This window comes from Cyanistes caeruleus, chromosome 24 (assembly GCF_971803275.1).
Source record: "Cyanistes caeruleus chromosome 24, bCyaCae1.hap1.1, whole genome shotgun sequence".
NCBI lineage: Eukaryota > Metazoa > Chordata > Aves > Passeriformes > Paridae > Cyanistes > Cyanistes caeruleus.
Window position 1 is genome coordinate 4700658 of NC_141724.1, and position 25974 is coordinate 4726631.

The window sequence follows — 25974 nt, forward strand, 5'->3', positions numbered from 1 at the left end:
TCAGCCGGGAACAGCCGGGAACAGCCGGGATCGGTCACCAGGATCACCGGGAGCGTCCCACGGCCCGGCCAGGGGCTCCGGAAAAGCTGCAGGAGACACCAAAAGGTGTCACACGGGTGTCACACGGGTGTCACAGAGGTGTCACAGAGGTGTCACACAGGTGTCACACGGGTGTCACACGGGTGTCACACAGGTGTCACACAGGTGTCACACGGGTGTCACACGGGTGTCACACGGGTGTCACACGGGTGTCACAGGGGTGTCACAGGGGTGTCACACGGGTGTCACGGGTGTCACATGGGTGTCACACAGGTGTCACATGTGTCACACAGGTGTCACACAGGTGTCACACGGGTGTCACACGGGTGTCACACGGGTGTCACACGGGTGTCACAGAGGTGTCACGGGGTGTCACACGGGTGTCACAGAGGTGTCACACAGGTGTCACACAGGTGTCACATGTGTCACAGGGGTGTCACACGGGTGTCACACGGGTGTCACAGAGGTGTCACAGAGGTGTCACAGGGGTGTCACACGGGTGTCACACGGGTGTCACAGAGGTGTCACAGAGGTGTCACAGGGGTGTCACACGGGTGTCACACGGGTGTCACAGGGGTGTCACACGGGTGTCACACAGGTGTCACACGGGTGTCACAGGGGTGTCACACGGGTGTCACAGAGGTGTCACAGAGGTGTCACAGGGGTGTCACAGAGGTGTCACAGAGGTGTCACACGGGTGTCACAGGGGTGTCACAGAGGTGTCACAGGGGTGTCACAGGGGTGTCACAGGGGTGTCACAGAGGTGTCACAGGGGTGTCACAGGGGTGTCACAGAGGTGTCACAGGTGTCACAGGTGTCACACAGGTGTCACAGGGGTGATTCTGCCCTGGGCTTTCCCGCCTGGGCTCCGCTCCAAGCCTTGTGAGGAAGCTGAGGGTGAGTTCCAGAACAGAATTCCAGAATGGTTTTGGTGGGAAGGGACCTTAAGGTTCATCCAGTGCCACCCCTGCCATGGCAGGGACACTTCCACTGTCCCAGGCTGCTCCAGGTCCCGTCCAGCCTGGCCTTGGGCACTGCCAGGGATCCAGGGGCAGCCCCAGCTGCTCTGGGCACCTGTGCCAGGGCATCACCACCCTCACAGGGAGGAATTTCTTCTCAATTTCAATCTTAAATTCCCCATTTTTGGCTTGAAGCCATTCCCCCTTGTTGTCACTGCGGTTCCTGCAGAGTGGCCCTCCTCTCTCCTCCCTGTAGACCCTTCAGACCCTGGAAGATGCTCTGAGGTCTTCACACAACCTTCCCTTCTCCAGGCTGAGCCGCCCCAAGCAGCCCATCCTGTCTGCACAGGGGAGCTGCTCCCGTTCCTTTATCTCACCTCCATGGCCCTGCTGGGCTCGCTCCAGCACTTCCACGTCCTTTTAATGCTGGGAGCACCAGAGCTGGATCCAGGCAACGCCAAAATCCCCGTTCCACTGCCAGGGACCCCCGGGGCTGGGACAGGGCTGTGTCACCCTCACCCCCAGCTCCTGCTCATGAGTTTGACCCAGCTGCCTCCCCTGCAGACCCAAGAGAGCACCAAGAGAGCGGCAGGAAAGGAGCCAGGGAGGCAGGAGGGCTCCGGGAGCTGCCTCAGCTCGTGGATGTCTTTATTGGGAGTCGGAACGTGGCACAGGCATGCGAACAGGACAGAGACAGGAGCGCTATTGCCTCGGTGACAGAGATATGGCACAGCGGCAGCAGGAGCCTGACCCCCCAGGCCAGCCGGGATCCCCAAACCTCGGTCTCCTATTGCTTCCCATCCCCATCCCAGGCCCCGAGCGCCCCGTGCCCGTGGGATCGGCGCCCGGAGAAGGGATCCCAGTGGCCGTGTGGCGGTGCAGGGGTGGGAGATGTCCCGGTGAGCGGCTGGATCTCCACAGCTGGAGGTGAGGTGCAGCCAAAAGCGTGGGCGAGGAGAGGGGGCAGCCCAGGGGTGCTGGGGCAGCGTGGCCGTGGCAGGGCTGGCACCAGGAAGGGAAACGGGGCTGTCCCCAACCTCCCTCCCGACCCCACTGCTCTGAGGCACCTCTTGGGGGGACCCAGCTGCCAAACCCCCCCCAGCGATGGAGCTGGAGCTTTGGGGAGAGAAAACTCCTTGGGAAGAGCTTCCCTGGGCTCTGGGGGGAGCATCCCTGGGGAATGCACATCCCAGCCTCGGGGAGAGCATCCCTGGGGAATGCACATCCCAGCCTCGGGAGAGCATCCCTGGGGAATGCACATCCCAGCCTCGGGAGAGCATCCCTGGGGAATGCACATCCCAGCCTCGGGAGAGCATCCCTGGGGAATGCACATCCCAGCCTCGGGGGGAGCATCCCTGGGGAATGCACATCCCAGCCTCGGGGAGAGCATCCCTGGGCTCTGGGGGGAGCATCCCTGGAGGAATGCATCCTTTAGCCTTAGGAAGAGCATCCTTGGCCCCTTCCAAAGCGTCCCTCGGGATCCACGTCCCTCCCCCTCGGAGAAGGCATCCCTTGGGGAGGGCACCCTGGCCAGGGCGCTGCCTGCATCCAGCTGGGGCTCAGGAGAAGGTGACCACCTCACCCTGGGGGTAACTGGAAGCGAGGGTGTCCTGGCAGGAATCTGCAATTAAAGACATAGACATTAAACACGCCATTAGATATTTGCTTCCATGAGCTACGTGGGGAGAAAGAGCAGAGGGACACGGAGCTTCCAGGGGACCCCCACTTAGCAGGATGCAGAAAACAGAGTAACCACAAAGTGAAGTGGCCTTTTCCAGAGGGATAAATGCTGCTGTGGCATCTGTGAGTTGGGGAAATGGTTTAAAAAAGCCTCAGAATGGTGGCAGAGATGGAGACTTGGGAAATGATTCTCCAAGAGAAACCACACATGGCATCAGGGTGATTTTGAGGGTATAAATGAAAAGCAGGGCGAAAACATCACCCTCACCACATCCCTCTCATCCCTCTAATCCCAAAAAGCTGCTCTTGCCCAAAACTTCCCAAGCCAACCCCAAGCCAGATGTCCCAAAGCCAAGGCTGGTGCATTAATCCCTCAGTGTTTTCTCTTCTCCCTCTCTCCCTCTCATTTGCTATCATTGAATTAATTATCATTGATTGGAGCTCTGAGTCACCCCAGCGCCTCTCCCCATGTGCCAGGGCCCAGGTTCCAGGCAGGGAGAGCGCCTGATCCACCCAATAAACCAAAAATTGTGCTTTGAACCTCACCCCCAGCTCCTGCTCATGAGTTTGACCCAGCTGCCTCCCCTGCAGACCCAAGAGAGCTCCAAAAACCCCTCCTTTCACACAAAATAAAGGTCTCTCTCTCCATGGAGCAATGAGCAATGCCCAGGCATGGAGGCTTTTCAAATCCCACATCCCAAAAACCCCCTGGGGATTAGAGGAGCTCTCCTCCCTCAGCGGGCAGGAGAGCTCCCCACCTCTGAAAACGAAAAGCTTCGAGGACCCAACAACATCCCCCTGCAGCAATCTGGGGACCAGCAGTGCCCAGGCACGCAGCAGCTGCTGAAAAATATCCCAGCTCTTGGTTCAGTCACTCCTGCAAGCAGCTAAAAGCTCTTGGCAGGGCTCATGTCCTGCTAGAAACATTCCCCATCAGGTCGATTGATTTACCAAGGGCACGACTTGGCTTTTAACTCCCATCTCCTCCTCCCCGTTCAAAGCCATTTTATGTGTTAGCTCGAGACCTGCTGCCCGCAGCCTCCAGGGACCTGCCTTGGAAAGCAGCTTCCCAGCCTGGGACAAAAATTAGCACGACTAGAAATAAATAACAACAGCCCAGATTTTTATTTTTTTTGTCCCCCAGGCAAAGGCACCATGAGAAAACAGCCCTCCTGTCTTGGCGTATCAGCTCACCCTCACGGCCCCTCGGTGACCTCCAGCCCCTTCCTCCAGCCTAATTTGGGGTGCAGATCTGCCACCAGCCTCTGTAGGGAACTGCCCTGGGCAAGGCAGGAGCCTTGGCACAGCCCCAAATACCCAAATACCCCCGAGGTTTGCTGCTCTGAGCCATCAGCCCCAGATTTCCCCTCACGGGGAGTTCACATCCCTGACACCCAGCACAAGCTCTGGGTCAGCCCTGCACTGACCCTGCTCAGCCCGAGGAGGCTTTGGGGGGCTGGGGGGATTGCCCAGCACTGCACCCAGAACCCCCAGGGCAGGGGGGGATTCTGCCCTGCTCAGGGGAGACCCCACGGGCAGAGCCCCCAGCATCAGGAGCACCTGGAGCCCCTCGGCTCTGGAGCCAGGCTGGAGAGCTGGGGGGTTCACCTGGGGAAGAGAAGGCTCTGGGGAGATCCTGGGGCTCCAGGAGAGCTGCAGAGGGACATTGGAGAAGGAAGAATGGCTTCCCTCTGCCAGAGGGCAGGGATGGATGGGATATTGGGAAGGAATTCCTCCCTGGGAGGGTGGTGATGCCCTGGCACAGGTGCCCAGAGCAGCTGTGGCTGCCCCTGGATCCCTGTGAGTGTCCAAGGCCAGGCTGGATGGGGCTTGGAGCAGCCTGGGATGGTGGAAGTGTCCCTGCCATGGCAGGGGGTGAAGTGGGATGGAATTTAAGGTGCCAATTCCCTGACTCTGTGATTACTTTTCCACAGGCACCAGGATGCATCCCCTGCCCTCGCCTGTCCCACACAGGAGGAAGCGTGACCCTCCTCCCAGGAGTTCACAGAATCCTTCCTGAGCCTCCATCCACCTTTTCTGTGGGTAAAGCATAAGGCTCAGTTGCCCGGGTGGAGGTAAGGAAGTAACAGACTGGGAGCTGGGAGGCTCCTATTTATAAGCTCAACTGCATCCTATTTTGCATCTGCCTCTGCTCTCCCTGTTCCTCGTCAGCACGGGCAAGCCATGGGGTTGCTATTTATTTTCTGTTTTTCTTTATTGTCATCAAATAAGCAGCGAGGATTTTTCCTGGCAGTGCTGGGGAAGCCAGGAACAGGCTCCTTCTGGGTAGAGCAATTACTCTCTTGACATCTTCACCTCCCGCCCGGCTGCCTGACAGGCCTTTCTATTTTCTCAGCTCTCTCCGGCATCTCCCGAGAAACAGAGCAGTTGTTGCAACAATAAAAATTAATACTTCGCAAGCAACCCGGGATCGTGGTGCAGCCTCCGCCCAGAGCCCGACTCCGAGTCTTCCAGGAGGAAAAGAGAAGGAAGGAGTTGATGCTGGAGCGGGGAACTGCTCCCAAATCCCCCTGATCCAAATGCTGCTCTGCTTTGGCTCCTTGCATGGGGGTGGCTGGTCACAGGGGATCGATCCTTGCCCCAGGGTTCTGATCCATGTCACAGGGTTCTGATCCATGTCCCAGAGTTCTGATCCATGTCCCAGGGTTCTGATCCTTGTCCCAGAGTTCTGATCCATGTCCCAGAGTGCTGATCCATGTCCCAGAGTTCTGATCCATGCCCCAGAGTGCTGATCCATGTCCCAGAGTTCTGATCATTGTCCCAAAGTTCTGATCCATGCCCCAGAGTTCTGATCCACATCCCAAAGTGCTGATACTTGTCCATGGTTCTTATCCATGTCCCAGGGTTCTGATCCATGTCCCAGAGTTCTGATCCATGTCCCAGGGTTCTGATCCTTGTCCCAGAGTTCTGATCCATGTCCCAGGGTTCTGATCCTTGTCCAGAGTTCTGATCCTTGTCCAGAGTTCTGATCCTTGTCCAGGGTTCTGATCCATGCCCCAAAGTTCTGATCCATGTCCCAGGGTTCTGATCCATGTCCCAGGGTTCTGATCCTTGTCCCAGAGTGCTGATCCATGTCCCAGAGTGCTGATCCTTGTCCCAGGGTTCTGATCCATGTCCCAGAGCGGGCAGACACCGGCAGAGGAATGTGGGGAATGCAGCCCAGCGTCACCCAGCACCTCTGGAGTGCTCCAGGCTGGACAGAGCTTGGAGCAGCCTGGCCCAGCAGGAGCTGTCCCTGCCCACGGCCCTTCCATTCCAAACCATTCCATGGCTCCGTGGGCTCTGGTCCCGTTCCCACTGTCCCACGGTGGGGAGAGGGACACGGGGCACTAAAGGCTCTGTGTGGTCCCTCCCTGCCGGGCATCCCGCTGTCCACAGGTGAGGGACACATTCCTACAACACTCCCAGTGCTCCTCCCTGTATTCCAGCTCATCCCATCATCCCACCCAGCACTCCCATCCCATCCCCAGGGAACGTCTCCATCCTGTGCTGCCGTGCCCCTGCACACCCCCTGATGTTTGGGGTTTTTTAATGCCATTTTAGGGCTTGGCCAGGGGCAGTTGGGCTCCTGTGGATTTATCCAGTTTCTCAGGAATAAATCCAACAGCTTGGCTTTCTCTCGGTGCCTTTTGCCTGGGCTGGAACGTGAGCTCCTACCAGATCCCTAAACACAGATAAACCCTGCGAGGATATTCAGGGGAAGTATCGTATTCGTGCTCTATTCTTGTCCTATTCTCCAGGCAGCCAATTTTGGCCACTGTTTGAGATAAAAACCTGGGCTCCAGAGATATTTACAGGTCTGCTGTGATCCACTACAGCTCCTCTTCTAATCTTACCTGGGGATAAACCCGTGCTAACTCGCCCCCAAAACCAACCCAGACCCCGCCTAAAAATAACAACAAGCTGTTTTCTCCTCCTGCATCCCCCAAATCCTGCTCAGAAGAAGGCGGGGAGGAAGAGGGAGAAGATGCGATGGGTTTTTCAGCAGTTTGGTGCCTCCCACTGAAATCCCTCCATCTCCCTTTCGGGGCTGGGTTGTTTTAGAGGAGCTTTTTGCACATTAGTCATCCCTTCTCCCGGGTTGCATAACGCCCCAGCTAAAAATTGCATCCTGCCGGCTCCGTGTCAGCTCATGCCCAACCCTCCTTGCTCGGGTGGGGATGAGATTTTGGGGGGTCCACCAAAGGTTTTCCACCCCGAGAAACCACTCTGGTGTTGGGATGAGCTGCTCTGGGAGCCGAGGGGGCAAAGGCAAGGATGGGATCTCCTGGGATCTGGGGCTGCTCTGGGTTTAACCCTCGACCTCCAAGAGACTCAGACCCCAAAATCTGAGCATCTTGATGTGATTCTTCTGCAAGAGATGGGGTTTCACAGCCGGCTCATCCCCAAAGTCAGTGCGTGACCTTGGATAGATCACTTGTGATCCAAAGAACACTGGAGTCATGGAGGGTCACCTTCCCTCTGGCAGGGATATTCCAGCTCCTCCTGCTTCCAGAGGGAAGGAGGAGCCGGGGAGCACCTGCATGGTGCTGCTGCAGCCACCCCTTTGCCCAGTTCATGGAATTCGGGGTGATTCATGGGCCTGCCCTGTTCCCCTGTGGGAATACAGAGCTACAGAAATCCAAGGAATGCGGCCGTGCCCAGCACGCAAAGCCAGTGCTGCTGGTGAGGGGTGGCTCAGCACCACAGCCCAGCCTGGCACATCCTGGGAAGGAAGGAAGGAAGGAAGGAAGGAAGGAAGGAAGGAAGGAAGGAAGGAAGGAAGGAAGGAAGGAAGGAAGGAAGGAAGGAAGGAAGGAAGGAAGGAAGGAAGGAAGGAAGGAAGGAAGGAAGGAAGGAAGGAAGGAAGGAAGGAAGGAAGGAAGGAAGGAAGGAAGGAAGGAAGGAAGGAAGGAAGGAAGGAAGGAAGGAAGGAAGGAAGGAAGGAAGGAAGGAAGGAAGGAAGGAAGGAAGGAAGGAAGGAAGGAAGGAAGGAAGGAAGGAAGGAAGGAAGGAAGGAAGGAAGGAAGGAAGGAAGGAAGGAAGGAAGGAAGGAAGGAAGGAAGGAAGGAAGGAAGGAAGGAAGGAAGGAAGGAAGGAAGGAAGGAAGGAAGGAAGGAAGGAAGGAAGGAAGGAAGGAAGGAAGGAAGGAAGGAAGGAAGGAAGGAAGGAAGGAAGGAAGGAAGGAAGGAAGGAAGGAAGGAAGGAAGGAAGGAAGGAAGGAAGGAAGGAAGGAAGGAAGGAAGGAAGGAAGGAAGGAAGGAAGGAAGGAAGGAAGGAAGGAAGGAAGGAAGGAAGGAAGGAAGGAAGGAAGGAAGGAAGGAAGGAAGGAAGGAAGGAAGGAAGGAAGGAAGGAAGGAAGGAAGGAAGGAAGGAAGGAAGGAAGGAAGGAAGGAAGGAAGGAAGGAAGGAAGGAAGGAAGGAAGGAAGGAAGGAAGGAAGGGAGGGAGGGAGGGAGGGAGGGAGGGAGGGAGGGCAGATTTGGACATGTGCTGACTGCTCCTCCAGGCAGCTCCTTCTCCACACCAAGGGAAACTGAGGCAAGGGAAACCAGCAGGAGGGTCCTGGCTGTGGGATCTGCCAAAATCCATCCCAGCTTCTTGCAGGTGTGGGGACTGTGGAATCACAGAATCCTCAAAGTTGGAAAAGTCCTCCAAGATGATCAATCCAGCCTGTGACCAGCCTTGCCCCACAGGCATCCTCCTCACTGAGCACCAACCTCAGTTTGCCCACGATGGAGGGGAAGGGTCTGACCCCAGAAAGCTCTTGTGGCTCTTTGTTTTTTAAACACACCCAAATCTAAGCTCTCCTCCCCGGAGGCTCCAGCCCTGACTTGTTCAGAGTGAGGAAAGAGGCCAAGAGAGCACGAAGGAGGACTCAGGACCAGGGCTGGGCCCCCCAAACCATCCCCTTGCAGCCACCCAAACACCTCCAGGGAGTCTGAGCTGGACAGAACCGAAATGAGCCACAGGTCAGGGGCTGAAGGGTTTGTTCCAGTACGGGAAGACACCTGGGATCATCCAAAATCACCCCAAATCCGATACACGTGAGCCAAAGCCAGCAGTGCAAGAGGGAGTTTGACTCTCCAGTCTCATCCTCCCGGGGATGGGGAGAGTCTGCTTCAAACCCAGCTCCCCATGGGAATGTTCTGCCCCACCCTCACATCCATCCCAAACAAAGATTCATCCCCCATTTATTTAGGCATCATTCTGCCTCAAACTCTCTCTGGCCCAATATTCAGCACCAGCAGCTTTCCCTTTATTCCTCTTCCCACCACTTCCCAGCTCTTCATGGGAGTGTCCATAGCTTTTGTTGCAGCCTCTGTGTGCTCCCTGCACCCTCTCCTAGGGCCCTCCAGCCTCCACCAGATCTCAGGGCTGGTTTCCAAGGCCTTCAGGCCCATCCCTGAGGCTGGAAGGAGAAGCAGACACAATCTGGGAAAGAACAAGTAGGATTTAGGTGGAAAAAGGCACAAAACAAGAGGGGAACCACTGCTGGGCAGGGAATAGAGGTTTATTCATCTGTTGCCTCCAGAAACTTGAGACTGGTTTTAAAACAAACCAAACAAAATAAAAGCTAAAAATATATGAATTCAGCCATTTCCAGCACAATGAGATATAATTTTATGAGTCAACTTGTCCTCCTCGTGTTTCCACCAGCCTTTAGCCCAAAGCAAACGGCCCACGGGAGGGAGGGCTCGACACCAGAGGGAATTGCAGGGTTTATTTGGGATGAATAAGGTCTCAAGGAGGGGAAAAGTCTCCCAACACCTACTCCAGGGACTGTCCGTACACGTGGACACGAGACAAGCTCAGTGGAGGCGTTACAGGTCCTGCGGCCGGGGCAGGGGGAGCTGGAGAGGGTCAGAACCAGCTCCTGGGGATGGAGAAATCCCAGCTGGGGCTGCTCTGGGCTCTGGAGACGCGGTGGGGCCAGGGGGACACAGGGGGCACAGCGAGGTCCTTTTAGAGGATGGAGGGGACGGGGGAGCAGGGGCGCTGCAGGGAGCAGGGGGAGCTGCAGCGGGACGCCAGCGGAGCCAGGCCCACCGCGGATCCTGCCACACCATCTATGCTGCTCAGGCTCCGGGATTTTCCATAGCCTCGGTGAAGAAAACAGACAGGTTAGAGCCCAGCAGCCTCCTGCCCGAGGCTTGGGAAGCTGAGAGCGCCAGGCTGAGCCCCACACCCCGAGCAACCCCCTAGAAAAATTCAGGAAGGGATTTTTGAGGACAACCAGGCTCCCGTGGATCCTCCAGACCTTCCCACTCCCTTCATCGAGCAGTGCCGGCCAAATCCAGGACTCGAGAGTCATCAATGAGGAGACCAAATTGCTCTTGTAGGGTGTTGGGTTTTGTTTCCCAAATTGCTCTGAATGAGGAATGAGTCTGGGGATTTTGTGGGCTGAAGCAGACGGGGAAAAGCAGCAGAACTCAAACAAATATGGGATTTGGAAGGAGTGATTCCCCAGCTCTGGTTTTTACACCCCTGTAGCAGCAAGCTGCTGCTGACACCTTCCTGTGTGGAAAGGAGCAGGTAGATGTGCTCATTATTTCCATAAGAAGTTGCATTAAAGAGCAGATATTTCTATTTCTTTGAGCACGGGGACCCTTCACACTCCCCCAAAGAGGCAGGAATTTCTCCAGCTTTTATTGAAAAAGCAACAGCCAGAAGAAATCTTCTCACAGGTCAAAAACCACTTTTCTTGCTGGAAAGACACAAAGCCTTTGCACTGAAAACTGCATTTGGAGCTCCACAGAGCACCACTGCTGAGGATGAGGCTGTTCCCTGGGTCTGGTGCCAAAAGATGGAAAATTGATGATGCTCCCAGCCGTGCTGAGCCCAATGTCCCCAGGCCTGGATCTTCCCTGAGAGCACCTGGGTGAGCAAACCCAGCCAAGCCTGGGCCTTCCCAAGGCACCAGCGAGTTCCAGGGAAAGCAAAGCCAGGGAAGCAGCGTGTGGGGGGGTGGGGAGCAGAGGGAGGCAGCTCCTGACAGCAGAAAAACAAGGTGATGGATGGCCCCTTCGGCAGTGCCAGGCTTGGAACCCCTCCCCGTGTCCTGCCCCAGGAGCTCGTGGCACACCTTTGGGTTCTGCTTTGGTGCTGGTTGGGGCTTGGACCAGGGGTGTCACAGCAGGTCAGTCACAGCATCACCCTCCCACACCCCCTCCGGGGGACGCCGAGACAGGAGCACCCCCTGGAAAGGCTCCAGGGCACCACCTCATCAAATCTGGGGGTTGACCCCTTCTGACATTTCTTTCCCAGCCCCAGCAGCCAGCAGGGATCCTTCAACCCCTCCCCACCTCTCAGCCCCCCAGGAGACACAGCTCCCCCAGCTGCCGAGCGGGGGCAGGTCCAGGGGACAGAGGGACACCTGCCCAAAGCTGGTGCTGACTCCAGCAAAGCTCTCCCCATCCCCACAGTGGAACAGAACAGAAGCAGGCCTGAGGAGAAGAGCAATTTCCTTATTTACTTCTTGGCACAGATCCACACAGTGAGCGAGGAGGGAAGCGAGCACAGCCCTGAGCTGGGGGGAGCTGGGAGCTGCCCACCCACAGCAGCTGATGCGAAGACCCCTCTGCTCCCCACAACACTCCCAAAAAACCACACTGGGCTCATCCCTCCTTGCCTTGCTCTTTTCCCCGGGCGTGCTGAGGCTCTTTGAGGAGCTCAGGCGTTTCCTGCTGCCCTGAGCCGTGTGGGAAGCAGCCGTGCTGAGATCCCAGCAGTCCCTGAAAGCTTGGGGCAAGCCTGGGTGCAGCACCCAAACAGCAGCAGGAGGTGTTATGGGGTCAGGGTTTGCAGTGCAGGGAGCTGCTGCTGGGGCTTGTGGGGGTGATCATTGCCTCTCATCCCAAACTGAATAGGAAAGGGTGCAAACAGGCGCAGAAACAGGGTCAAAACCACGCTGCTCACTCTGATAAAGTCTCAAGCATCACATTTTGGGACAGGGCTTCATAAAGATGTTTGATTTTCCCAGGGACTCTCTGCTGACCCGCCCCGAGCCCAACGCTTCGTTCTCTCCATCAGTTTATCCCAAGCCACGCTTGCAGGAGCACCTGGAAGGAGCTCAGGACTTGGTCCCTCAAGGCTTTCCCACCACACCCAGGGCCAGGTGTCACCAGGGTGAAGCCACAAAGCACAGGGGAGTCGTGCTCTGCTAATTGCCACAGCTGATGAACAGAGCTGCTGTCCCAGGAAGTCGCCCCGGGGCTACCCGGGGTCACCGGGACTGCTTTAGGATCAGTTGCCCATAAAACAGCCCTGGTGGCCCCCGGGGCTCCTCCCGGACCGTGGCTCTGCTCGAACAGGCACAGGCTGGGAGCTGCTGGCAGCTGGGATGGGATAAAACAGGGAGGCAGCAAAGGCCAGGAATGTCCTGCTGCTGGGGACAGGGTGCAGCTCCTGTGGGGTCGTGTCCCCGTGCAAATGTGGGCTGGTCCTCAGTTTCCCCCAGCCAGGCAACTCCAGGGGATGCTCCCGTGAGCGTTCCCAGCTTGATCCCAGCCTGCATGCTCAGGCCATGGGAGAGTCATGGCCCTGAACTGACTGCAAGAAACAGAGGGAAAATCAGCAGCACGATGCTCTATGGAGCCAGAAATTGCTGTTAATGTGCTGATAAAGGAGGTGGAGATTTTTAAGAGACGCAGAGATGTGGCACATGGGGACGTGGGTCAGTGGCTGAGTGCCGGGGGCAGGTTGGGCTCGTAGAGCTCTTTTCCATCCCAGGTGATCCCGTGGTTCCATCCTAACCAGTCTCACTGGCTGGACTCATCCTGCCTCCCTATCCTTCCATCCGAGCAGGGGACAGGGCCAGGACAGCCCCGTGCCAAGGTGTCTGCACCCAGCAGGACACATTTTTGGGAACTGCTGAGCAGGACCCCAGTGCTGAGGGGAGATAAAGGGTCTGGAGCCATCCCTGGCAGCCAGGGAGCAAAGCAATACCACTGGAAACAGCCAGAGGAACCAGAAACACATTCCAGATAGGAGCCCACAGCAATCCAGCTCAGTCTGCTGCAGGCTCAGGTCCAGGGGCAGGAGCAGCTCTTCTCTCTGAGCTGCCCTAACAAGACCAAGAGCTGGAGTCGGGGTTAAGCCACAATGAATGCCGAGATCTGCAGCTCATTCCCAAACCAGCTCCCTCTCCTGATTTCCACAGCTTGTACAGACACCAGTACCTGTCCCAGGATCTGACAGATGGCCATCACCGAGTCGGGCTCAGAACCAAGCTCATCACAATTTGCAGAGCTGCCAACATCCCAGTACCAGAACAAACAGCCTCAGCAGGAGATAAATCAAGACCAAGGGAAGAGGCACCACTGTGGCTCCCAGCAGCTTTTGGCTGGAGGCTGCTTGGCCCCCTGGTCACCTCTGGTCACCTCTGGTCATTTCTGGTCACCTCTGGTCATCTCTGGTCATCTCTAGTCACCTCTGGTCATTTCTGGTCACCTCTGGTCATCTCTAGTCATCTCTGGTCACCCCTGACCCCTGAGCATTTCACTAGGCCAGCCCTGGCCTCCCAGGACAGCCTCCCACCCGTCTGTCCCACAGCCCAAGCAGGACACAGGTGCTGAGGTTCCCTATTCCCAAAAGGTCTCAGGTACAACTGGAGCCCCTCTGGACACCAGCTCCAGCTTTCTCCAGACACATCACTCCAGCAACATGGGGATGAGTGACCCGTGCACACCTTCTGTTTTAAAGTGTAAAAGGCTCTCTGAAATTTGCGGGGAGGACACCAGAACACCCCAAGAGCCACCACCACAGTGCCCTTTCAAAGAGCTGCTGCTGCCACCACACGAGGACAGAAATCTCCTGGTCTCCTGCGATGCAGTCCTGGGATTTGTGAGTGAGTGAAAGCAGCTCTGGATCCTCAGCTCTTAGAGCTGCTCCACTTCTCCTGGCTTCAGTGGGACCAGATTCAAATGCTTCAGCTGAAGCCTGACTTCAGCATTTTCTAAGGGGGAAGATCAGCACTGGCTTTCATCCCTCTCCTCCATCCCTTCCAGTTCAGCATTCCAGTCTGAAATGGGACTAAACCTCTCTCCCTTCTCCACACGAACAGGCAGTAAGAGACCAACTTCACAAGAAAAGGCACTCACAGGGAAAAAACATCAGGCTTTTCAAGCAGGTATTTGATGGTACCCCGAGGATGAGTGAAGCTTTTCCTCGCTGTCCTCTTTCTGAGGCTGAGCAGCAATGCCAAAGGGAATCCTTGATTTCCCAGGAGGAAACAACCAATTTGCTTGTACTACTGATCAATGTGATTGTCCCAAACACCTCCCTGCTTCCCACCCCGAGCAGTTCCAAAAGGAACAAACCCTTGAGGCTCTCCAAAGCACCAACAGCTCTTGGGGAGCAGCTCAGAGATCAGCACATCATCCCTTCTCCTGCTGGTCCCAGCTCCCAGGCACTGTTCCCTGCCAGTGACGGGCACCACTTGGTACCAGGGAGGTAGAAGTAGGTCAGCCCTGCAGCTGCAGCATCCCACGCCACCCTGGACACACAAAACACTGCACAACTGGACAACTGAGCTGTGCCCTAAGAGTTATCCCAGCAACTGAGGGTGCAGCTTGATTTTGGGGCGCTGGTTTTACCCTCTCTGGGGCTGGAGTGCTGGGAGATGGGTAGAGGAGCAAAGAAGCCTGAGACCAGGTTGGAGAAGATTTTGTTTTGTCATGGGAAGAAGAGTTTTGTGTTTTCCTGACTCATCTCCCCCTCAGTTTCCCATGGAAAACCTCAACACTTAGCACAGCTCCTGTTCCAAACCCAGAGGAGCCTTTCTGGCAGCCCAGAGCTGCTGGCAAGGCAGCACTTGACACATCTCCCCACGCTCGAACCCACTGAAAGCCACCGGAGGGGAGAGGAAGGGAAAAGCCTCTGGATTCTTTTTTGCCTACTGAAAACCTTTTGGTCACCTTCAGTCACAACCTCAGCACGTCCCCAGGAGAGATGTCCCACTCACAGCATCCAGAGACGAGTGGACCCAGGGAGAGGAGCTGGGTTGGAGCGCTCTGTCCCCAGGGAGGGCAGTGCAGCCAGCACAGGGTCACAGACCCCAGATGGGGACAACAGGGGAGGAGAAAACAAAACGTGGAGCCAGCACGGAGAGATGTGTTGGACGGAGGTGAAGCAGATGGAGAGGCAGGAAGACGCGGATTTGGGGAGCAGAGAACAGCCAGGCAGGCGGATGGAGATGAACCAGTCTTGGATCGGCTCAACAGAACTCGGCCTCCACCTCTCCCTCCCCACCCGGGTCCTGCTCACACCTCCAGCCGTACCTTTCTGGATGCCTCCGTCCGCCGCACAGGAGAAGTCCCCCGTGGCCAGCAGGAAGCAGGTGGAGGATTTCTTGTTCTTGTCCCGGGTGCTGGAGCGCCGCATTGGCCGCTTCTCCTCGTCCGTCGGGGACAGCGGCTGCTCCTCGTCTGACAGCACCACGTTGGCCTCACCGTTCTGCTTGGAGTCTGCAAGGAGGTGGCAGAGACCCATCAGCAGCTGACAAACCCACGGGAGAAAGCACTCAGGACAGCCAGAAGCGGCTGCTCAGGCCGGGCAAGGAAGCAGAAGAGCAGGTTGCAGGTGTCCCAGAGCAACACCCACCAATTCGGGTGCTGATCCCAGCCTGGACACGCTCATTTAGAGCAGCCAGGGGAGCAGGACAAAGACAGATGTAATTCCAAGCAGCTCTAGTCCTGCTGAGGGTTATAAAACCTGCGTGAAGCCAAAGCTGGGCTGAAACACCCCAGGTTTTTGAGATCCACCCACCTAATTGGAGGGAATTAGCTCTCCAAAATTCACACTGCTGAGGAACGGGCTGCTCGGGGTAGTGGGAAGTGCTAATTTATGTCCCCTGGCTCCCTGGTTCGTTGGCTGGGAGGATGCTCTGCCACGTGAGGGCCTGGCCTGGGCTCCTGGCTCTAACTGTTCCCTGCTGCCAGGGCTCCTGGGGCAGATGGGATCCTCAGGCGTGTGGAAAAAGGAGATTTATAAAGGAAAAGAGCAGTTTGGGGCAGCTGGAGCTCCCTGTTTCCCCAGCAGGGGAAGGCCCATCACTGTTAAACACCTGTGGCCAGATGTGCAGCTGCCCAGGGCTCCAGTGTTGGTGCAGGACACAGCCCCACCATGGGAACTCCTGTTCCAGACACCCCAGAGGTGCCACTGGCAGCAAACCAAGACAAAAAGGGGCAGAGCAGCCAGCATGGCCAGCACCGGCAGCGGGGCAGGGCTCACACAGACCCCCAGAGTTAGCCCAAGGGATGGTCCCCACAGCTGGGCTGTGCCTTCTCCTGGTCCAAAGGGAAGACTGGCCAACCCCCAAACTTCAGCTCAGTGTGTGAGAGGAAAAAAAGAAACATCCAGGGGCTGGTTTTGCTCAGGATTTGGTGCAGCAGGGCAGGGATTCAGTCTAGCAGCAGATGAATGAGGAGGTGGGGTCAAGCCCCAGGGAATGTCCATGGATTTATCAATTTGGTGAAAGTTACCCTGATTTATGGTGGGAGGAAGCAAAGGAAAAATCTGTCCCAAAGGCATGACCAGGCTAACATGGGAGTAGGGCAAGCGGCCTTAGCTCTGTCACTGTGAGGGAGAGGTGGGCTAGGTGGGGACACCTTGAAACCCACCATGGTGACTTGATGTGTGCCATCAGGAGGGGAGGATACAGCCCTTGGGGAAGCAGGATATGGCCTTTGGGGAAGCAGGATGTGACCTTTGGGGAAGCAGGATGTGTCCTGGAAGCAGAATATGGCCTTTGGGGAAGCAGGATGAGGCCTTTGGGGAAGCAGGATATGGCCTTTGGGGAAGAAGGATATGGCCTTTGGGGAAGGAGGATATGGCCTTTGGGGAAGCAGGATATGGCCTTTGGGGAAGGAGGATATGGCCTTTGGGGAAGCAGGATGCGGCCTTTGGGGAAGGAGGATGTAACCTTTGGGGAAGCAGGATATGGCCTTTGGGGAAGCAGGATGTGGCCTTTGGGGAAGCAGGATATGGCCTTTGGGGAAGCAGGATGTGGCCTTTGGGGAAGCAGGATGTGACCTTTGGGGAAGCAGGATATGGCCTTTGGGGAAGAAGGATATGGCCTTTGGGGAAGGAGGATATGGCCTTTGGGGAAGAAGGATATGGCCTTTGGGGAAGGAGGATATGGCCTTTGGGGAAGCAGGATATGGCCTTTGGGGAAGCAGGATATGGCCTTTGGGGAAGCAGGATGTGGCCTTTGGGGAAGCAGGATGTGGCCTTTGGGGAAGCAGGATGTGGCCTTTGGGGAAGCAGGATGTGGCCTTTGGGGAAGCAGGATATGGTCTTTCCCCCCTGCCTGGATGGGGGATTTGACCTGCAGCGCCCTGGTCCACCAGCATAGCCCCCAGCCCTCACACCCGAGGGGCCCAGCCTTTTCTGCCCCAGCCCAGAGCTGGGGCCATGTCCTGCCCACACAGGGGAGCAAAGGCATCGCCTTGAGGGCTCCTGGATGTCTCCCCCTCCCTCGGCCCCACCTTTGGGGTCTCACCTGACCGTTTCCGCTCAGTCGCCCCCTCCTCTACTGCCAATGGGCAAGTGTCGCTCTGGGTGCTGTTCCGGGGGGAGTTTTCCTCGGATTTGCCGTAGGTGGGGGAGTCCAGCGGGGCCGGACGGGGTATATGCTTTTTCTTCTTCTTTGGCAGCTTCTGCTTGGCCATGGCCAATGAATAGTACATCCCAAAGTTATTGACGATGACGGGCACGGGCATGGCGATGGTCAGCACCCCGGCCAGGGCGCACAGGGCCCCCACCACCATCCCCGACCAGGTCTTGGGGTACATGTCACCATAGCCCAGGGTCGTCATTGTGACCACGGCCCACCAGAACCCAATGGGGATGTTCTTAAAGTGAGTGTGGTCGCTCCCGGTGGGGTCGGACGTCTTGGCTCCGATCCGCTCGGCGTAGTAGATCATGGTGGCGAAAATCAACACCCCCAAGGCGAGGAAGATGATGAGGAGCAGGAATTCATTGGTGCTGGCCCGGAGCGTGTGGCCCAGCACCCGGAGACCCACAAAGTGCCGTGTCAACTTGAAGATCCGGAGGATGCGGACGAAGCGCACCACCCGTAGGAAGCCCAGCACGTCCCGGGCAGCTTTGGAGGACAGGCCACTGAGACCCACCTCCAGGTAGAAGGGCAAGATGGCCACGAAGTCAATGATGTTGAGCAGGTTTTTAATGAAGAGAAGCTTATCTGGGCAGCAGATGATGCGAACCAGGAACTCGAGGGTAAACCACAGCACGCACACCCCTTCGATGTAGGTGAGGATGGGCTCCGTTTCCACTTTGTGTGTCAGCAGCACCGTCGTGGTGTTGCCGACCACCAGGGTCTCCGTCACGTTGACGTCGATGTTGAAGGCCTCGTGCGTCTCCAGGCAGAAGGTTGTGATGGAGACCAGGATGAAGAAAAGCGAGGCGAAAGCAACCACCTGTGAAAGTCAAAATTACACGGGCTGTGAGCTGATGTGGGACAACCTCTTCTGTTTGGAGGTGAGAACTCTCCAGGTGCTGCCACCCACTGCCCCAGGACCAAGGGTGGAGAATGAGGACGGATCTCTGGACCTCTCCCATGAGCTGACAGCAAACCTCAGTGCTTGGGGCCATCAGTCCAGGACCTTTCTCCAAGTGCTACGATCTGTACAGGAGAAGGAGTGCTGGAGATATGGCAGGAATGGCAGTGGTGGGGATGAGGGAGAACTGGGACAGGCTTATACTGGAGCGATCTTCCAGTGGGAGCAGACATGGAAAGGGAATTTTGACAGGACAAATTCAAAGAGCTTTCCCCCACATCCATCACTAACCCCTCTAGAAGCCAGGTTCACACTTCACAAACGTGAGCTTTGGGGTCTGGATGTGTCAGAGATGTCCTTTGCCCTCTCCCTGGGGGTCAGTGGTGGGTGATGTGCCCACAGAAGGTCCAGGACTGGGAGGGCCGCATGAGGAGAGGAGCAGGCAGAGCTCAGCCTCCTGCTGATGCCTGGACCTGGTGACACCCCGATGTTCCCATTTCTCCATTGCTCTGCCCAAGCAGGGAGACCATCGTCCCCTCCATGTCTCCTCCTCTCGGATGTGAGCGAGGAGGGGCCAGCAGCACGCATTGGAAGTCACAGGCTGTGTCACAAAGTACCACCTTGTTGTGCTCCCATCAATCCTGGGATAGGATCACGTCAGGATCCCAATCCATCGTGATTCTGCTCCCTCCCTCATGGCAATCCCATGACCTGGAGCATCTGTTTCCAGGAGCCACCCCCCTATCCCCCCCCGCCCCCCCCTCCAAAAAAAAGCTTCAGAGCAGAAGAACTCTTGTTCTACCTTTCTCCAGCACAAAAGCACGGTGGTTTTGGCTCCCCGGGAGCAGGTCCTGCTGCAGCCCCTTCGCTGCACCTGCAGCAAGCAGGACGTGACCTCTCGCTGTCAAACCCACCCGAGCGGCTGCACTGGCAGAGCCGCACCGTGAGGCTGCTCCAGGCGACAGCCCGGATCCTCGGCTGGAGTGAATCAGCAGCAGAGACAGCCTGAGTCACGCTGGAGAAACACCCGGCCCCGGACAGCAGCAGGGCCGGCAGCCCCGAGCCTGCCAGAGCATCCTTGAGGGGTGTCCCCAAGGGCAGATCCGTGTGGGTCCACCACAGAGAACAGCAGCCCTGCTAGAGTCTGGTGTGAAGTTTAAATCAGGCATTAAATGATGGAGAAACCTCTGGAAGATGATCCTCCTGCCCCAGTGGGAGACACCTGCTTGGGGATGGAGCGAGATGCTCCTCACCCCTCAGTCAGATCCCTTTGGACCCTGCATGGGGATTCAGCTCTGAAGGCTGATCAGCCGTGTGCGGTTTGGGAAACAAATCCAACAAAACTGGGATCTTAAAGCAAGGCCAGCTTAACCAGACAAGTGTCTCTACACAGTGGTGGCACAGCCAAAATAATCCGCTTTGCAGCTGAGGGCTGAGTCACGTTCCTGAGCTTCCCCGTATGGGGAATCTTGGGAAAACCTGAGGAGTGAAAATTTAGACTTAAAGCAAAGTAGAAAGAAAAAAATCACCCAGGAAGGCAGTGAGACCATGCAAACACTTGAGTAATGAAGCAGCCCTGCTGCTGGGTGTGAGGTGAGACCTGATATAGCCCAAGGAGCAAAATCAGCCTTTAAAAATAGAAGAGTTGGATTCACAGCCGGTGCCAACCATAGTGTCCCCCCAGAGTGCTGCTCCAGTTCCGTGTCTGACCCAAGGTGTCTCACCTCAGCTTCAGTCTCTGCTCCAAGCTCAAGTTCTTTTCCAAAAATGTCTTTAAAGCAAAATCTATGTATAAACCCAGTACTACCAGTACACACCAGAACTCCCTCCAGAGCATGCTGATGTTCTACACAATCTTGACCTGCACTCAACAGCTTGAGATAGGTGTTCCCAAAAAATCCATGACCCTACAGAGCCTGGAAGTCCCCATGAAAGTGAGGTCAGGACTCCCCAAGTTGGGTTGCAAAGGGAAAAAATAATGAGGAGCTGCAGGTAAGAAGAGTTCGGACGTAGAGGCAAAATCCCAGCCAGGGCAGGTTCCCATGGGGAAGAAGAGTGTTGAGTTCCAGATGGGACAGCAGTTGCACCAGGGACCAAATATTCCCTGGGTGGATTAGACTGAGGAGCCAGGGACCCATGGCCATGGATGGTGCATGGAAAAGAGGCTAAAACATGGCAGAGATCTCTAACCATGCACTCACAGTCGCCAGCTCAGGAGGAGAAACGCTGGAGGGAGGGAGGGAAAGACAGAAATAACAAGGAGCCAACTGAGTCAGGGCCCGAGGGGCTGCTCCATGGAGAGGAGCGAGGACCAGAGAAATTCAGCCCTTGAGACTCTTAGTCACAGCTGCCACACAGCGAGGGAGAGGGTTTACATGGACAGCCTGGGACTGCTGCTTCCCAAGGTTTGGCAACGTGTTGTTCAGCGCTCCAGCACATTCCCTGCAGCCAGCAGCGCCCCTTTGGCTCTGGAGAGAAAGGAGGACACCCCGAAATGGGGCATTAAAGAAATCCCAACCACCACAAAGCTCACCCACCACAAAAGCCAGGGCAGCGCCAGTAATGTTGTACCCTCAGGAATCCTGCAGTACTGGATGGTGACTCCAGCCAGGAACTGGATGCACTCACTTGGGCTGGTTGCCTTGCTCTGTGCCTCAGTTTCCCCTCTTGCCAGAGCAGTTCTCCTAAGCTATGGCAAAACTATACCAGTATTTTTTCCTGTTGTCTCTGGAAGTTGATGGTTCCCATGGCACTGCTGAGCTGAACATTCATCTCGAGCAGTGAGAAGAAAGCAGGGAGATCCCAGCACCAACTGGTCCCACTCCAGCCCCAGTCGGGCCTCAATCACAACCATCACTGCTCCCTCCAATACATTCCTCCTGCTAAAGCCTTTCCAGGAGCAGCTCAGCACACAGGAAAAGCAGAACCAAATGACACCAGGGGGAAAAAGACTAGTTGAATTATTCTGCTTGGGTTTATTTTTAATTTTGTTTAATTTTTTATTTGGAGCTTTACACCACTCAGAGCATCTCTCCAAGGTGAAGAGTCCTCAGAGATGGGCAAAGGAGGGGGTACCCTTTTAAAACGGGTTCAGCTCTTGCTGCCCGAGCATTCTCTGCCTGTGTGTGTTGCTCTAACATTTGCTGCAAAAACACCTCCTTGCCAAACTGACCCCTGCCCCGCGCGCTGCTCGTGGGTGTGAAATGCCTGCAGAATTTCTTGCCATTGATGGGGTTTTTTTACACCTCTAAATGCATCCAGAATTCATCTCCATCCCAACTGCCTGCCTGTGTGTGTGTGCAGATTTATAAGCTGGGCGTGCCAAGGGCTGGGTGGGTATGGGTGGGTGTCGGGGGGTCGGTGGGCAGCGATTTGGGGATGATCCACGAGGAGCTGGGAGAGGAGACGGAGCGCAGGGAGCGCCGGCTGGGAGCCCGCAGACGCGCCTGGTTTGGGGGGACACATCCCGGGTGTGTTGGTGCTCGCGGGCAGGGAGCGGCTGTGTGCCCAGGGAGGGTGGAGAGGTCTCTGGTGCATGTGCTCAGGTGTGCTCAGGTGTGCTCAGGTGTGCTCAGGTGTGCACACACTCGGTACTGGGGCCATGCATGGTGAGGGGGCTGCGGGGCAGTGCTGGGTGTCATGGGCTCCATGTGCTGTGGTGGGGACAGCGAGCAGGGGGGGCACGGGCACAGGGTGTCCCCTGGGGCTGCGGTTCCTGCACAGGAGGAGCGTGTGCTGCTTGGGGACAACCACCAGGGTCCCGTTTGCTGCAGGAGCTGACCCCCAGCCCTGAGCTCCACGCCACACCTGAGCTGTTAAATGTGGGATTTGGCATCGTGCAGCCCAGCAAGAGGAACCCAAACATCCTATCCTAGAGCATCCCGAAACTCTGCCAGGAGTCAGCCCTGCCAAGGCCAATCCCTCATCTCCGTGTGCCCAGGAGGTGCCCAGGGAGCACTCGAGGGCACAAAGGGAACAGGGATTGTGCTTGGCCCCGGTTTCAGCCCAGCTCTCCCCGATGTGAAGTGCTGGGAGGGCACTGGGAGACAAGGGAAGAGGTGTCCTGTAGGATGGGACATGGCTCCCGTGCCCCACAGCAGGAGGGGACAGTTATGGGGTGGCCTCACGTAACCCACCAGGAAAGTCAGTCTTGCCCTCGAGGAGGGGCAGGTGAAGACACAACCCCAGCACGGCCCCACACCACGTCCCCACCGGAGCGTTTCGGGAGCTTACCCTTGCCGCCTTGGACGAGTAGGGATCCTCAAAGAGCGCCCACATCTTGGGCTGCCAGTTCCGGCAGCAGCCACCCCCTCCGGCAGCCCCTGCCGCCCCTGGGGGCCTGTCATCCATGCCCAGGCGCTGAAGGGCCATCTCCCTACCCCCTTCCTCTTCGGGCTCCTCTCCACCAGCCCCTCCACCAGGCTCGGGACTCTCAAAGATGTCCAGGGCCTCTTCGGCATCGCGGTGCTGGCGGTAGGTCATCCAGCAGCAGGGCTCCACGTCGGTCTCGTCGATGCCCCAGTAGGTCAGCTCCTCCTCGAAGAGGGGCCCGCAGATGTCCGCGGGGCAGTGCAGCTTCCCCGTGCGGTAGTAGTTGAGCACGTAGGAGAAGATCCCGGGGTGACGGTCGAAGAAGAACTCGTTGCTTTTACCGTCAAAGTCAAAGTTGCTCTGGGCGTCGGGGTCAGCCAGCCAGGCCAGGCGGGTGCCCGGCAAAGTCCGAAGGGTGCTCTTGTAGGTCTCATGCCGGGTGCCCCCTACATTGATGGTGATCTTGTCCGACTCTTCCCCTTTGCCCATCTCTTCCTTCAGGCATGTTTTGGAGGGTGGTTTGTTCCCAGACTTGCGTCCACGGTAGGAGGAGACACACACCGAGCTGATCATAGATTTCGGTGGATGGGAGATGCCCACAGCGTGCACCCTTCCTCCGGGCGAGGAGCTGGGGTTCAGCGAAGGCGGGAGGGGAGGACAGAGCTGGGACTGGGGAGGGGAAAAGGGGGGGCTCAGGCTCGGCTCTGGCCTCGGGGGGAGCAAGCTGGAGCCGCGCCGGACACCGCGGGCTGCTGGGGGACAGCAGGGGAGGCTGCAACCTCCACCCCCTCCAAAGCCACCCCCCCAAATAAAACCGCCCTAAACCGGGAGCCAGCCCAGCCCTGCCGGGCAGCAACAAGTGCGGGATGGAGGGGGCCAGGGGCGGGCGGGGGGTGCGGCAGGCGGGGGGGGATGCGGGCCCGGCCGGGAGGACGCTGGGGAAGGGATGGGGGGATGCTGAGCCCGGCCGGGCGGTGCGTCCCCCCCCTCCCGGTACCTGCAGCGCCAGGCGCGGGGGGGCCCCGCCGCCCGCCCCTCCCGCTCCGGCGGCTCCGCGCTCCCTCCGCCCCCCCCGGGCCGGGCTCGGGGAGGAGGCGGCGGCCGGGGGGCTCTTCCCCGCTTCCAGCGGAGAGAAGGGGGGATGGATGAGCCCTCTCCGCCTCCCCTCCCGCTTCCCCTCCCCGGGGGTCCCCGTTCACGCGTGGCCAGGCCGGGGGGGCCTGTTGCGCCCCGGCGGTGCCTCCCTACGGCGGCGGGAGCGGCTGCGGGGCTCGCCGGGGATTTTATAGGGCTGGGAGCGAGCGGTGGGGTTACGGGAACCGGCGCCGCCCCGCCGGGGGGCCGGGGACCCCCAGCGCCCAGCCCCGCAGCCCGCCCGGTGCCCCCCCGGCGCTGCCCTCCCTCTCATCCCCGCATCCATCCCTCCCTCCATCCTCCATCCATCCCTTCATCCCCTCCACCCCCAGCCCAACCCTCCGCCTACCCCCGGGTCCCCCGCACCCCCCGGCACCGGCTCACCTCCCCGCGGGGCCCGACGTGCCGGTGAGGGTCTCGGGGGGTCGGTGTCAGCGAGGAGTGAACCCCGGACACCCCAGCTCCTCTTCGCGCCGGAGGGGAAATGCAGCCCAGAGCTGCCTGCGGATCTGGAGCCAGCTCTTGGCAGAGGCTCCCGCAGATCCCATCCCTCCCTGGCTCGCAATCCCTCGCTCACCGAGAGGTCAGGAGAGACCGACCCCGGGGCCGGTGGGGAGCTGGGAGGCTGCACTCAGACCTGAGCCCCCTTCCCTCCCACCACCCTCCCCGAGCATCTCTCCGCCCTGTTTCTGCTCCTGCGTGTGAGATGCCCCTTTCCTGCGGCGGCTGCCGGGGCTCGGGGTACCAACCACCCCAGCCCCGGGGCCCTTCCCCTAAACCCCCTCCCCGGGGGGCTCCGACCCCCCCGGGATGCTGGTGATGCTCAGCCCCAGTTCCTGGGGCTGGCGAGGAGGTGAAGAGCTGCGGTGCCCCGGGGCCGGGGCTGTCACCCAGGTGAAGACCCGAGGGACTCATCCTGCCAGCGCTGTTTACTTCTGCACCGGCACTGCTGGTGCTGCTGCACCGAGGGGTGGGCGATGGAGGGGTCCAGGCCCAGCACAGGCCTGTTGTTGGGGTGAGGCTCTCATCCAGGAGGGTCAGCACTTGGATAAGGGAGTTCTTGGTGCAGGGCGAGGGGACGTGGAGTGGGGGATGCTGCCTCAGCGCCCCTCTCTGCACCTCCCTGGGCTGTGCTGTGCATTGTCACCCCGCCAGGGCCCCTCCTCACCCCCTGCCCAGGTTTGTCCCCTCGGTGATGTGTCCCCAAAATCCGGGGGGCATGGAGGGGGCGGCTGGGGAAAGCGCTCCACCCAAAAAAATCCACGAGGCACGAGAGCCACGCTCGAATCTTACCACCGAGAAAGCCCTGCTCCAAGTGTGACTGCAACTCCACAGCTTCCAGGGCCGGATCCTGAGCGGGTGGAGGCTGGCGTAGCTCCACACCCAGAGCACCCGGAGCTGCACCAGCGGGAGAGCCTGGAGCCCGAGGGAAAACCGTGCTGGAAAAATCGAGCCTTGCATCACCGGCCAGGCATCGCAGCTCAGCTCCTCATCGTCGTAATGCGAGTTTGGCCAGGAGGAAGGAATGCTGCGACCTGATGCTAATATTTTATCTGTCGACTTTCATCCCGCCAGGAAGAGCTTCGTGCACCCAAGCGCGGCCGTTCCTGGGGTGGGAGGAGGTGGCCAAGCAGACAAATGAGTTGTTTCTGGGGAAGGAAGAGATCTTTTAACCAGCAACACCCGCCCAAAGCTGTCTGCTCTCTAAATATGCCTTCTGATTTTTAATGTCCATGGGAAAAAAAAAAAAGAAAAAAAAAAAGAGAGAGAGAAGGAGAGAAAATGGAAAGAGCTGGATGAATAAGGGCCTTTTCAGAGCAAGGAGTTCTGCAGGGATGTCCTGCAAGGCTCAAGGCATCTCAGATAACATCCAGACAGAGGATGGAATAAAGAGCAGGACCTGGAAGATCTCAAGGAGGATCAGCTGTAACCTGGAAAGCCGTGGGTGGGTTCTGAGGACATGGTAAGGGGTCTCTGGACCTCCTGACCCATGGCCTCTTCCCCTGAGCCAGCACAGTGCCCTGAGCCTGGCCCATGGTCCAGCACATCAGGCACATCCCCAGAGGCGGGGACAGACCAGCAGGAGACAGCTCAGGATGCTCAGGGGGCTCACACAGAGGCTGGGGCCACACTGGGATCCCTCGAGGTCTCTGTCCACGGGAGGACAGAGGAGGAGGGTAGACTGCAGCAGTTTAGGGAGAGACAACCCTGTTTTGGTGTAGAAACAGCCAAACCAACCTCTCCAGGTCCTTCCAGCCCAGAGTCCTGTTAATGAAAGGTGTGTTGTCCTCAGGAACCCCGGATGCTCCAAACAAGGTCTCTGCCCTCCCG

General features: G+C 57.9%; 1 protein-coding gene and 1 non-coding gene across 5 annotated transcripts; one reads left to right on the top strand and one right to left on the bottom strand.

Annotated features, from left to right (window-relative positions):
* Nucleotides 1–425: 425 nt before the first annotated feature.
* On the top strand, nt 426–7667 carry LOC111939869 (uncharacterized). Its single transcript, XR_015279010.1, has 4 exons — nt 426–936; nt 1563–1925; nt 4613–4753; nt 5035–7667. It is a non-coding gene; the product is annotated as an uncharacterized LOC111939869 (transcript).
* Nucleotides 1614–25371, bottom strand: KCNC4 (potassium voltage-gated channel subfamily C member 4). 4 transcript variants are annotated; one of them, XM_023942306.2, is made up of 5 exons: nt 24937–25367; nt 22432–23178; nt 17181–18117; nt 14959–15144; nt 1614–2619 (listed from the first exon to the last, which is right to left on the bottom strand). In XM_023942306.2, exons 1-5 carry the CDS (start codon nt 25102–25104, stop codon nt 2558–2560), a joined length of 2100 nt encoding a protein of 699 aa, XP_023798074.2. In that variant the 5' UTR covers nt 25105–25367; the 3' UTR covers nt 1614–2557. The 4 variants fall into 4 exon arrangements, with proteins under 4 accessions (XP_023798074.2, XP_023798073.2, XP_023798072.2 ...); XM_023942305.2 differs by lacking the exon at nt 1614–2619 and adding an exon at nt 9165–9780 and having other exon boundaries at nt 24937–25369; XM_023942304.2 differs by lacking the exon at nt 1614–2619 and having other exon boundaries at nt 11130–15144; nt 24937–25371.
* Between the last annotated feature and the right edge of the window lie 603 nt (nt 25372–25974).

Coding starts and splice junctions, on each gene's coding strand:
- KCNC4 (XM_023942304.2), bottom strand. CDS start 25,104: ATGCAAGGCTCGATTTTTCCAGCACGGTTTTCCCTCGGGCTCCAGGCT. Junction 23,179..24,936: donor GGAGCAGGGCTTTCTCGGTG/GTAAGATTCGAG, acceptor TCCCCTCCCCAG/TCCCAGCTCTGTCCTCCCCT. Junction 18,118..22,431: donor ACTCGTCCAAGGCGGCAAGG/GTAAGCTCCCGA, acceptor TGACTTTCACAG/GTGGTTGCTTTCGCCTCGCT.